Below are 14277 nucleotides of genomic sequence, written 5' to 3' on the forward strand. Positions count from 1 at the left end.
TATGTGTGTATAAATGTAAATATACCTGCAAGCAAGGAGGGTTAGGAGACATAAATGTGTGGCAGGGATTGTGGAGAACATATTGTATCCTAAAGAGGAAACTTCTATCAGTATCCGCTATGACTTAAAATGTAGCTCGACTGCAAATTCCAGACAGTAAATTTTCCATATTTTCTTTTTATGGGGATTATCCAGCTTATTAAGTGGAAAGTAAAGCCTAGGAAAGAAGAAACAGGTTTCAAGCACAGAAGGCCAACCAGGGTTAGTCTTAGTCCCCCTCCTGTGCCTCAGCTGGCACATACAAGTGGAAGGGCTTGGTAACATCTGGGATGGCCAATGCTGGGGCACTCAGTAAGGCTGTTTGTAATTCCCAAAATGCTCCTTCTGCCTCTGCTGTCCACTCTACCATAGTAAGTCCTACCTTAGCCAGTTCGTAGAGAGGTCGCGCCATCTCCACGAACCGTGGTATCCACAGCTTGCAGTAGCCCACCGTCCCAAGGAACTCCCTTATGGAGACCAAAGCCTAAATAAGTGGCGTGGCTCTGACAGAGCTGTGTTTTTATTGCTGAAACCCGATACCCTTTTCCCTGCAGAGTCTCTAAGAGAGCTCTCGTCCCCCGCAAGCAAGACCCATAGTCCTCAATGGCTATTTCTACTATTCCCACTAACTCAGTCCTCCTTCAAGCACGAGAGAACTAGAATTCTAGAGAACTTCCAGACTCAGGAACGAATTTCCAGATAGGGAAGAAGTTTCCCTGGAATAATAATCTTCAGTTAATTAAAAAATATATATATTTCCCAGTTTAGTCACTAGAAAGTCATTTTTAAATGGGAGACTATTGATTTTTTTAAAGCTGTCTTCAATGATGCTTACTGTGTCCTCTAACTTCTGCCCTAGATCTAAGTGTGTCAGTCACCTTTAAACTAGCTAAAGCCTTCCTCGAGGATGCTTTCCTTTCTGGCCTAGAATGTGGTAGGTGGTCGGTCATCAGTAGATGAACACATTCGGTGGACCTGCCCTAGTCAGGGTAACTGAGCAGACTCCTCCTCCACTTGCAAGGGGAGGGATTTATCACCACACTCTAGATCTGATTAGAATACATTTCAGCTCCTATGACACAGTCCTATGGCATGGACTTTTGAGGATAATGCCACAGTGGTTCTCAAGAATAGCCCTATATTTTACATAATGAAGAATGGGGGACTTGAGGATTTCTTGGTTTCTATAAATTGAGGGTAGGAGTGCCATTCTGCCTTACACAGATCTTGGAGCTTAAGCCTTTTCTACTGGATTATATCAGAGCCATACCTGTTATTTTGTACAAAAGATGTGTGGAACCAAAAGAAAAATGGGCAGTTTATAGTCATAGTATTTATGGGCAGGTTATATGTCATAGTATGTCATAGTATTCAGGCAGATCTTAAAATTTTTAAAAAAGTTAATTTTCATGGTAAAAATGATACTAAAAACTAATTCCAAAGGGATTACAATTCCTTCCTTTCTGTATATGTTGAACAATTACACACACAACATTAGACACACAGCACTTAACAGTCTATAACCTTCTGCTCACGACACACACCATTAGACACACAGCACTTAACGGTCTATAACCTTCCGCTCACGACACAAAGGAGACTTTAAGAAATGGCTTTTTCTTGGGGCGCCTGGGTGGCTCAGTGGGTTGGGCCACTGCCTTCGGCTCAGGTCATGATCTCAGGGTCCTGGGATCGAGCCCCGCATCGGGCTCCTTGCTCAGTGGGGAGTCTGCTTCTCTCTCTGCCTCTGCCTGCCTCTCTGCCTGCTTGTGCTCTCTGTCTCTCTCTCTGTCAAGTAAATAAATGAAATCTTAAAAAAAAAAAAAGAAAAAAAAAAGAAATGGCTTTTTCTTGCCATCCCTATCAAAATTTAAGGAAATGTAGTTTTTTCTATATACATTAGACAATAGTCCTCCAACCTAGTTTACATCGTGCTGACCAGAGACCGATGCCAGTTTATGTCTAAAGACCTCATCCTTTTCTACAAGGAGTAGCTACATTGATAATTGACTGTCAGTATTAATGATAAGAATACCCACACATGAGAGAGTTTTCATCTCATGGCCCTTGAAAATCACAAAATTAAGCAACACTGCCCGGGCCAGTACTTCTGGTAGTGGAGCTCCTGCTTAGGACCACTGACTGAGCGAGCGTGCTGACCGGCTTCAGGGATCAAAGGGTAGCCGTCCGGTATGGGAACAATCGAGGTCACTTGCTTCCACACACATACCATTTCACTATCGAACAGATTCTCCCATAACGGGGAGCAAGCAGGGGGTGAAGGAGGGCACAAACTTGAACTTGATCAACATTGTTAGTTGTTGGCAGTTCTGCTTGATGATTTTAATAGGGAAACAAAACCACTGAGGCTTAGAAATCTGTTACATAAAGAGTAACACTTGTACACTTTGTGACTTCTCAGCAGAAGTTACACACTCATGTTCAGAGTAATGACAATGGCAAACATTCTCATTTTTCATAAGGTAATTATTAGATTCAAGATACTATTTAGGGGGGCCTGGGTGGCTCAGTGGGTTAAGCCTCTGTCTTCGGCTCAGGTCATGATCCCAGGATCCTGGGATCCAGCCCCGCGTCGGGCTCTCTGCTCAGTGGGGAGCCTGCTTCCTCCTTTCTCTCTCTCTGCCTGTTTCTCTGCCTACTTGTGATCTCTGTCAAATAAATCTTAAAAAAAAATACTATTTAACACGAATTATGTATCAGTTCAAAGGAAAGTTGGATCTCCCTCATTGTAAAGTACTTTATAAACTATGGGGAGCAGTGTGTTTTAAAGATACAAAACAAAAGTGTGATCACCACTCTACAGTAAACATACCTTGGTTTTTTCCTTATCTGAGAATATATGCAAGTTCTATAGAATTTAGAAAAAATGAGCAAGGGGCGCCTGGCTGGCTCAGTGGGTTAAAGCCTCTGCCTTCGGCTCAGGTCATGATCCCAGGGTCCTGGGATCGAGCGCCACATAGGGCTCTCTGCTCAGCGGGGTGCCTGCTTCCCCACCTGTCTGTCTACTTGTGATCTCTGTCAAATAAATAAAATGTTGTTAAAAAATGAGCAAACATCTCTTCTGTTCTTTTTAAAAATTTTGTTATAGACCGGCCTTGTTTTTCTCCCCCTCCCTGGCTAGGGGTTGACATCTCTGATCCTGTTCCTTGCCAGGAATTGTAGCAAAGGAAAGCCTAAATCAGAATCATTCAAAAGGCCAGACGAGAATACTGGCATAGGTTGGTTCTGGATGACTCACCGATGAAGAGAAAAACTGCACTTTCACGTCATCATACAGAGGTGGGCAGTTGGACAGATGGATTGTCACGCTGCCTGTTTCAGCATCATGAAGGATCTGTGAATGATCACATGGAACTCAGGACTGTAACCCTAGCTAATGGGTGGATAAACAGTGAGGTTCAGTTTGCTTATCGCGGCTTCCTGGATTTATCAAGTACACTTGGTCTCAGAGTGCAGTCATTACACATACAAATAAATGTGAATCATTATTTCTATTAAGTTGCAATACTGTTTACATTGTTAAAAGGCCAACATGTTTGGAGGGTATGGTACTGCACTGCTGAAAAGTGAAATACTCCGTTTTCTATCAGAATTTAAATGTCACCGTTGAACGTGTGTCATTTGATTTGCAGATGCTGGGACACACTAAGAAGCTCAGTTTTAAAGTTGGCATTCACATTCAAAAAACAGTATGTAATTGGTCATGTTTTATTAAAAAGGCGTTTGCTGATGGTGTCATAGGCTTTGTCCGTAGCCAACTACTGGATGGAGTGACCACAGGTTGGCCAAGTTTCTGGAATGAAGGACTTTGGGGCTATCCTGAGTATTTCTTTGTTACTGATTGGCCCTTGCATAACAGTGGTACCCACACTAAGGAGAGTCTGTGTGAAATACCAAAGAAGGTGCAGACTCAGGTGATGCTTCAGGGAGCTATAGACATAAGAAACAATGGTAGAATGGCATGAATTACACGTCAAGCTGGATAAGGAAGACTGTGTGGTTGTGTGTTTTGGGGAGCTTAATGAGAAGCATAGAATAAGAAAGTTTCACAGAGGAGCAGAAAAGGAGTTGTGTGTGGAAGGATTTGTGCACACGAGGAGCACTGAAAGAGAATGCCGTGCAGACTGGGTGGTGTGGCGGAGGGGGAGGAAAGACATCGAACACATGAAACAGAAATGAGAGTGTTGTGTCCCAAGGGCCAGAAGGCACCCGGTCTACTTGGAATGGAGTCTGCAGGTCAAGTTCCTGATGGAAATAAGCTCAGGTCTCAGGTATGATAGGGAAATATCTTAAAGGTTCAAGAGCCAGGAAATAAGAAAAATTGTGGAAGCATGGGGGCGGGGCAATTCCTATGCGACAAAGTGGCCTGACAGTTATCGCTTATACCACTTAGTTAGTGATTATAGCTCACAAAGCAACTTCACATATATTATCTAACCTAGTCCTCACAACCCTGGAGATGTGGTCTTTATTTTGCAGATATACTGAGCCAAAGATACTGACTGGCTTTGACTACAGGCCCAGAGTGCATTCTTTTTCTGCTCCACTTACTGCTTTTCAAGTAGGAGCAGAGAAATACCTGCATATTGCCGGTCTCTCGACACTGTATAGTATGAAGAGGAGGGAAAGGTAGGGAGACCACTGTGGAAATCCAGGCATGAGCAAATGGGGTGCTGGACTGGGCCGTGACGATGGGAACAGAAAGGAACGGAGAGAGTGAGGAGAGATTCCAAAGGTGAAATCAATAGGAAGTGGTGACTGGATGTGGGGGCACGGCCAGGAGAGACTCAAGGATTCTACATCGTAAGGCCTCAGTGAGAGAATTCTGGTGTCACTTGCAGAAGCAGAGGAAAAGCTCATCTGACAAATCTGGATTGACAAACACAGTTCCGTCGTTGGGGCAGAAACTGTCTAGGTAGGTGTCCTGCACCTACCACGTGGTGGGTACTCATAAGCCTGTGCAGAGCAGATGGAAGAGAAAAAAAAAAAATAGTTTACAGCAGGAGAATGGATGAGCAGAACCAAGAGTAGAGTATGGGCAGAGATAAGAAACAGAAGTCAAGGATCAGGTCTGGGCGCGTGCCTTCCGTGGGACAAAGGGGAAGGAGTGGTGGTGGTGAAGTAATAGGAGAAGAGAGACAGACCTGGAGAGAGAATTTTGAGGGTGTATATTTCTTAAGACCTGAGAAAGCTTCTTCTTGCTTTAGGGTAGTCGAAGGCACTTCAACATTTAAGAAAACAGACTACCAGGTCCCATCGCTTAGGGGAAAGAGGTATATGTGTCCCCCTTCCAACCACTCTTGCGTTACTTCTCACAGTGCAGTCCCATAGGACATCGGAGGTAGAGTCACTTGGGACACTGCTAACACTTAACATGCTGGTTTGACATTGGGATTTGAAACAAACACCAGAATTTCCAGTTTGCATGCTGTCTCTTACCCGACAGTTTTTGGAAGCAGAACAGAAAAGGACGATCTGGCTCTGCATTATTATTTGTACTTTTAGATCACTCCCATTGCCTTTTCCAACACCTGAAGGAAATAAAGTTAGGCTCGTTAGAACAAAGAGCAAAATGTCTCACCGATTAACATTATGGATTAAAGAGAAAATTAGGACAGCTAACAGTGTGTCAATAGTGAATCATTTGGGTCTTGCTTGGATTCCGTCTTTAAGAGACAAAGCTTTAAGCCCAACTTTGTCTCCTAAAGCACAATTGATAAGGCTGGAGGGGGGGAATAAAAAGACACATAGTTTAGCTTCTAAGACAGAATTTCATCTCTTCACCTTTCTAGAAAAAAATCAGGTAGGTAACTTGCCACCTTTCCTGCTAATGTGTTGCTTACTTCAGACATCCCACAATGGGTCTTAAATAGTCCAATTTCCTCTTACCCTCATCTGGAGTTAGATATTAGACAGCTGCATCCAAACATTCCGGTGGCATTCACGATACATCTATAGACAAATGGTTTCTTGCTCTCTGTTCAATTCAGATGACCCCTTTTTTTTAGTAGTTCTTAAAGGCTGGTTTCTCAAGCCTCCAATTAATTCTTACTGCTTTTCTTTTAACCAGGAATGTCACAAATATGCATAGAAGTAAAGGTACAGAAGTAAAAAAAAATATTCTAACAGAGTCATATGTTAATCATTCTTGATGTTCAGATTCTATTTGCACCGTATGAACACATTATTCATTTGTATTAAGCATCATCATGTCTGAGCCTTACTTCTCCATCCCATCCCATCCCATCCCATTCCAGTTGCAGAACTCCTCTGCAGAACTGATGTTCACCAGAAATTAGTGAAAATGTAGAACTAAATTAATTCAAATACTTACCACATGACAGGAAAGGGCACTGATTTACAAGCTTAATTCCCACACATTTAAACCTTTTAAAATAAAGCATATTTCTATAATATAAAAGGTAAAAAAGACATGAGGTGAAGAGTCTGGCTCACCTACTCCCACCTGTTTATTTGTCCAGCTCCAAATGGAGAATATTTGTATGCACATATAATCAAATACAAATACTCTCCCAGAGTATTTTTATATATGTACGTACGCACAAATATGAATACATGTTATTCCCCACTTCTGTGTTACAGAAATGGTTGCATACCACAGCACTGTCCTGTGCCTTGCATTTTTAAAAATACATGTCGAAATCTTATTTGACTCATCAATTAGTAAAAAACCAGTAAAATGTTACAGCTGATTCAAAGTAAACGACAAGCCACTGTGGAAAACAGTATGGAGTTTCCTCACAAAATTAGAAAGAGAATTACTGTATAGTCCAGTAATTTTGCTACTAGGTATTTACCCAAAGAACATTAAGCACCAATTTGAAGAGCTATATACACCCTTATGTTTACTGCAGCATTATTTACAATAGCCAATACATGGAGGCAATCCACGTGTGTACTGATAGACGAATAGGTAAGGAAAATGTAGTGAAGATGTATTTATACAGGTATACAGACACACAATGGAACGTTGCTCAGCTGTAATTAAAAAAGAAATGAAATCTTGGCATTTGCAACAGTGTGGATGGACCTATAGGGATGCTAAGTGAAACAGAGAAACAAATGTATTTCACTCATGTGGAATTTAAAAATATAAATGACAGGGAAAAAGGAGACAAAAAATCAGACTCTTCAATACAGAGAACAAGCTGATGGCTGCCATAAGGGAGGTGGGTAGGGGCATGGGTGAAATAAAGGGGAATAAAGAGTACGCGTATCATTTTTAAAATTAACATATAATGTATTATTTGTTTCAGGGGCACAGGTATGTGAATTATCCGTCTTACATGATTCACAGCACTCGCCATAGCACATACCCTCCTCAATGTCCATAAATTTTTTTTTAAGATTTTATTTATTTATTTGAGAGAGACAGAGAAAAAAAAGCATGAGCAAGGGAGAGGCAGAGGGAGAAGTAGGCTCCCCGCTGAGCAGGGAACCTGACACAGGGCTCTATCCCAGGACTCTGGGGTCACGACCTGAGCCAAAGGCAGACATTTAACAGACTGAGTGACACTTAACAGACCCAGGTGACCCATGAGAGTATACTTATCTTGATGATAATATACTTATCTTGATGAACACTCAGTAATATATAAAATTATTGAATCATTATATTGTACACATGAAGCTAATATAAACTAACATATGTTATACTTCAATTAAAAAAAATACTGCGGGGGCGCCTGGGTGGCTCAGTGGGTTAAAGCCTCTACCATCGGCTCAGGTCATGACCTCAGGGTCCTGGGATCGAGCCCCGCATTGGGCTCTCTGCTCAGCGGGGAGCCTGCTTCCCTTCTTCTCTCTCTGGCTGCCTCTCTGCCTACTTGTGATCTCTGTCAAATAAATAAAATCTAAAAAAAAAAAAAAAAAATACTGCGCATCTATAGGGAAATAAAGATTGATGACATGAGTTTATAAACAGATACAAAATGGTTTAATCAGTCGCCTGGGTGGCTCAGTTGGTTAAGTGACTGCCTTTGGTTCAGGTCATGATCCCGGAGTCCAGGGATTGAGTACTGCTTCGGGCTCCCTGCTCAGCGGGGAGTCTGCTTCTCCCTCTGACCTTCCCCCTCTCATGCTCTCTCTCTCTCTCATTCTCTCTCTCCCAAATAAATAAATACATAAAATCTTTAAAAATGGTTTAATAATCAATTGCTTTCCACTAGATACAACTAATTTGTATTTTTATGTACAAAAATTATTTACAGTATTATTACTTTTCTACAACTTAGAGTTATAAAGAGCTTAAAGACCATGAGAGGTAGAGATAATCCCAGAAGGGTGCACAAGTCAAACTACTGCTCACTGCAAACGCTTTCACCCTTTTTTCTGACAGTCTCCCCATGCCCCTTCTGTTTTGATTTTAACAATCTCAAAGGAAGATTATTCTTATTCCAAAAGAAGGCTGGTGTCTCTAACACTGAGTCACGAAGAAATGGGAAATCTGAACAGACCAATTACTAGTAATGAAACTGAATCAGTCATCCAATAAGTCCCAACAAACTAAAGCTCAGGACCAGATAGAATCACAGGTGAATTCTGCTACACATTTAAAGAAGAGTTAATACCTATTCTCCTGAAACTATCCCAAAAAATAGAAGGCGAAGGAAAACTTCCATATATATTCTATAAGGTCAGCATTACCCATACCAAGACCAGACTAAAGTCACAATTAAAGAAACAACAAACAAATAAATAAAACTACAGGCCAATATTCCCCATGAACTTAGATAGGTATACAAATCCTCAACAAAATATTAGCAAAGTACATTCAACAATAAAAAGATCATTTGCCACGATCAGTGGGATTTATTTTGGGAATGCAAGCATGGTTCAATATTTTCAAATCAGTCAGCATGGTACACCGCATTAGCAAGAGGAGGATAAAAATTATATGATGGTTGCTTTTTTGTTGCTGGGAAGATGGCAGAGTAGGAGGATCCTGTGCTAACCTTGTCCCCTACACACACACCAAGATAACAGCCACATCAGTGCAACAAACTCTGAAAAGGACCCAAAGACTGGCAGAACAGACTTTCCACAGTAGAGAGGAGGCCACATCAAAAAGGTAGGTGAGGTGAAGACACAGTTGAGAACCAACCCCCCGGTAAGACTATCCATGAAGAGGAGGGAACCCACCCCAAGCATGGAGATGCAAGAGGCTCAGACCACAGAGCAGGCACAGGGAACCTGCGCTGAGAAGACAAGACAAGTCCCCATAACATTTGGCTTTGAAAACTAGTGGGGCTTAATAGGTTTTTAGGACCAGCAGGGCTCAACTCTGGGCCCTTTATTTATCTACTTGCGTATAATTAACATAAGTACTGTATTGGTTTCAGGTGTACAGTATAAGGATTCAACAATTCTATACAATCAAGGTCAGTGTACTATTAATCATCTTTATCTATTTCACCAATCCCCTACCCCACTTACCTTCTGGCAGCTAGCTTGTTCTCTGTATTTAAGACTCTAGTTTTTTGTCTTTTTCTTTGTTGTTTCTTAAATTACATATGTGAATGAAATCATATGGTACTTGTCTTTCTCTGATTGACTTATTGCATTGAACACTATACCCTCTAGGTCCATTCATGTTCTTCTAAAGAAAGGATGTCATTCTTTTTTTATGACCGAGTAATATTCCATTATACGTATGTGTATATGCACCTTCTCTTTATGCATTTATCCATTGGCGGACACTTGAGTTGCTTCCATATACTGGCTATTGTAAATAATGCTGCAATAAACATCGGGGGTATATATAGCTTTTGAAATTAGTGTTTCCATATTCTTTGGGTAAATACCCGGTAGTGGAATTACTGGGTCATATGGTAATTCTACTTTTAATTTCGTGAGGAAACACTATAGTATTGCCCACAGTGCTTGCACCTCTATGTCTACTGCAGCATTACTTACAATAGCCAAGACGTGGCTATTGTACTCAAGTGTCCATTGTTAGATGAATAAAGTGGTGGTGTGTATGCATACATAGAACGGAATATTATTCACCCATAAAAAGAATGAGATTTTGCCACTTGTGACAACATGGATGGACCTACAGGGTATTATGCTAAGTGAAATAAGCCAGACCAGAAAAGGACAAATACCATGTAGTTTTGCTTATATGTGGAATCTAAAAAATAAAACAAACAAACAAAAATGAACGAACAAACAAAAAGTAGAACCAGACCTGTAAATACAGAGAACAAACTGATGGTTGCCAAAGGGGAGGCAGGTGGGGAGAGGCACAAAACAGGTGAAGGAGAGTGGGGGATACAGGCTTCCAGTCATGGAATGAGTAAGTCTTGGGGGATAAAAGGTACAGCATAGGAAACACAGTGAGTGACACTCTAATAGTGTTGTATGGTGAAGGATGGCAGCTACACTTGGGAGCATAACATAATGTATAGACTTGTCGAATCACTAGCTTATGTATCTAAAATGAATGTAACTTTTTAAAAAAGATTTTATTTATTTATTTGACAGACAGAGATCACAAGTAGGCAGAGAGGCAGGCAGAGAGAGAGGGGGAAGCAGGCTCCCTGCTAAGCCAAGAGCTGGATGCGGGGCTCGATCCCAGGACCCTGAGATCATGACCCGAGCCGAAGACAGAGGCTTAACCAACTGAGCCACTCAGGCACCCCTAAAATGAATGTAACATTTTGTGTCAAGTATATTTCAATAGAGAAAATGTTTGTAAAAGTAAGGGGGAGACAACTCTTAGGGTCCGTGATCAAAGGAGCGAGACTGATACAAAGCGAAGGTCAAGCAAAGCTTTATTTCGCGCCAAGCATCAGGAATCAAACTGACTGGTAAGGGCTATCTCTTACTAAGAGATGACGATGACGACCCCGACAGGGCCGCTCCCCAGAAGGACACTCTGGACGAGGCCGCTCTCCGACGAAGCCGCTCTGCACGAGGCCGCTCTGGACGAGACTGCTCAGAGGAGGCTGCTGTCGATGAGGCCACTCCCTGGAGGGAGGCTGCTCTGGCAAGCACTCCCGAGGACTCTGACAGCTCTTACTGACTGCTCTTACAGCTCTCGATGACTCCTACAGCTGATAGCTCTCGCTGACAGCTCTCACAGCTCTTGCTTCTCCAGCGAGACCGCTCCCGACGAGGCCCACAGCTCCTACTCCTACAGGGGACAGCTCTTACTCCCTGGAAGGAGGCTGCTCAGGCAAGGCCACTCCCCGGAGGGAGGCTGCACTGGCAAGGCCTCTTGACGGCTCTCACAGCTCCTACTGGCAGCTCTTACTGCTCCGGCGAGACTTCGAGAGACTGCCCCTACTAGCCTCGCAAACCAACTTTTATAGAGGCACTTTTAGCCGGGCTATACACAGGTAGCCAATGAGATTGCAATACACGGGCGGCCAATTGAATTTCAATTTACACTAGTAGATATATGTGTGCCCCTCTGATTGGATGTCTTCACCTGGCCTGACCCGCCCCTCCATCTAGGCTTTGCAAGGAAGTTCCTCTGGGAGGGGCAGGGTCAATCTAAGTTCACTGCAACAATATGGCTCCCTCTGATTAAGTAGGCCCTTACACCCTACCTTCTGACACCTGTTGGACAAGCCTGGCTCTGCCTGGGGAGGTGTGGCAACACCTGGAATTCTGAGTGAGGTCAGCCATTATGACCACGACAACCCTCTCCCTCCTAATTCACACACAACCAAGGAAACAGTCATAATGGACTCTCTAGAGGACTTTGCAGTCTGCAAAGCGTTTTCACCAACAGTTGCTAATTTTTATACACAGGCAGCCTTCTGCCCGAATGGGCCGTGTTTCAAGGGTCTGCCTGCACAATGCTTGTTTGGAAACCTAGACAAAATTTTCCACAGAAACAATGCTCCTGGGTTGACATTTGTTTTCACAAGCCAGAAACTGATGCAATCCGATTGTGGTAATCCATTAAAACTCCTCACCACCACCTCTGTGTGTGTGGTGGGGAGGAAGGGATATAGAAATAATTTGAAAAAAGCACTTTATACTTTAACTGTAATCTGTTTTACTATGCAGTTTATATATATATTTAGAGGATTCTTTTATTTCTGAATAATTGGATGAAATGTTAAAAAATATATATCTAGCTCTTATTTTTTGTGATTCCCCAGAAGTCTAAAAATACAAGCCTGTTTGGATGGATACCAGTGCTCCGGCACCATACTACTCATGAGGGACCCGGCACCTCCACACGGGCCATGGTTTAACTTTGGGGAGTCAGAGCATCGCTCCCTGCTGCACCTCGGGCAGTGAGAGTGAAGCCCCAGCCCACCCCCACTGTGGCGAGCCTGTTCTGCCGCCTCCCCTGTGAACTGCGCAGGAAGCGGGGTGGTTGATGGAGAATTAAAGACTTGAGGATGGTTCTCCCCCTCCCCTTCCCTTTCATTTCTTAAGTCCCAGAGATGGAAGATCTAATTTTCCTGCCTCCCTGCATGATGGCAGATCCCAGTCTCTCTCCGGACATTCTTGAAGCAGGAGAACAGTCAGCTCTTTAAAATTGGTCAGGATTTTTACTCCTGGTAGTAACTAATAGAAGCTAGGAGGCTGAAAGACGTCCCTCCTCCCCACCACCGCCCCGAGCCCAGGTTTCTCCCAACCCCCTTTCTGTGTTTCCGTAGATTCCAGTAAGGAAGACCTGGGTGGTGCTCCTTAGGAAGCTATCCTTGACCTTGACCCTCAGCTGGCAGGGTCAAGTCTGTGTGTGCCCCAACACTGTGGTCAGCTCTTTATATCCATGCGCACGCATTCCTCTCCTTCTTGAGGGCAGAGAAACACTAGCAGGGGGCTTGCCCAAAGCAGGCACTTGGTAGTTATTTCTAAAAGAGAATTTGTGGCAACAAATTTCCTTTGTTGTTTGGTTTTGAAGACACCTTTGTGTATTTAAGACATATCAAGACATCTCGAGTTGCTGGGGATGAGGGGACTAAGGGTGCAGGAGGGAGGGGAGAGAGTGAGACCAGGATGATGAGAGGGAAAAGAAGGTTTCTGAAAGGCTCATGTGAGCAAATGATACAGGGCTGCCAGATGAACCCTGAACTAGAGGTGGACATGAGGGAGAGGTGGTCTCCAGAGCTCGTGAGCCCTTCCTCTCTTCTCCATCAGAGGTCCTATTCTTGAAAGCCCACCCTGGGCTGAAGCCAAGGCAGCAGTGAGAATAGAAAAACGAAGGGGATGGAGCCCCCCACAAACTGGTGAAGAGAGGACATCTAAGGGCTTCTGGGCTCTTCCACTGGGAGGGGTTACACGTGAGGATGCATAAAAGGACAGCCATGAGTTGGGATTGTTGGTACACACACGGGAGCAACCATCCCACGCCTCCAGAGTCAGAACATTGTCCTCCTGGCCAACTCATCAATGACACATAAAACACATACCATGAATTGAATGAATGACGATTTTTTTAATCTTGAGTGTTTTTCTTGGAGGGAGAGTCGTGTTGTAGGTATTTTTCACATCTGCAAAATATCCAACGTATCTATTCTGCAAAATAACAGAAGACTCAATTTAAGTGGAGGTGAAAAGTCTATCCTCAGCATTCCTGATTTTGTTTTTGTTTTTGTTTTTACATAGAATTTAGGGAGAATCATTAATGAAAGAAACATTTATTGAGTGCCATTATATGACTAGGCATGCTTATGTTTGTTGCCTCATGACTGAATATCTCCCTTAGAAGAAAAGTTCTGAACTCTGTGCTGTGGGGAAGGAACAAGAAGGGAGCCACATGTTGCTCCTATAGGCCACTTTCGACTGAACGGACACCTAACCAGACCCAGGGAAAGAGCTACAACATTTCACCAAGACGTAGTTAATACGAGTGTGGAAAAGCTCAGTCTGGGTGGAGGCTTAACTGTGACTAAGTTCAAGGAAGGTTTGTGCTCTGGCACACATTTGTGCTCCTAATCACGAAAGGACTTGAGCTCCACACACCTCTAACGAAGATACATATGCTCTTGTCCCTGTGGCCAGCTTGAGTGTATTTTTTAAAGATTTTATTTACTTATTTGAGAGAGAATGTGTGCAGTAGAGAGACCAAGAGCATGGAGAGGAGCAGAAGGAGAGGGAGAAGCAGACTCCCCAATGAACAGAGAGCCCCAGGGTCATGACCCAAGCTGAAGGTAAACACTTAACTGACTGAGCCACCCACATGCCCCAGAAATTGGATATTACTAAGGTATCATTAAGGTATATATT

General features: G+C 43.1%; 1 protein-coding gene across 2 annotated transcripts in view; it reads right to left on the reverse strand.

Moving 5' to 3' along the window:
- Positions 1-14277, reverse strand: part of LOC308339391 (phosphatidylinositol 3,4,5-trisphosphate 3-phosphatase TPTE2-like) — a 24172-nt gene continuing 9895 nt past the window's right edge. The window contains exons 4-7 of one of the 2 annotated variants that reach the window (XM_080797995.1): positions 13461-13566; positions 5500-5591; positions 3299-3394; positions 1-217 (exon numbers count right to left, since the gene is read on the reverse strand). In XM_080797995.1, coding sequence (XP_080654121.1) covers positions 200-217; positions 3299-3394; positions 5500-5591; positions 13461-13566 — 312 coding nt within the window. In that variant the 3' untranslated portion in view covers positions 1-199. Of the gene's footprint in view, positions 218-3102; positions 3395-5499; positions 5592-13460; positions 13567-14277 lie in introns of those variants that run through there. The other variant, XM_080797994.1, reaches the window with a different exon arrangement.

This window comes from Martes martes (genome assembly GCF_963455335.1).
Source record: "Martes martes genome assembly, chromosome: 3".
NCBI classification, from domain to species: Eukaryota; Metazoa; Chordata; class Mammalia; order Carnivora; family Mustelidae; genus Martes; species Martes martes.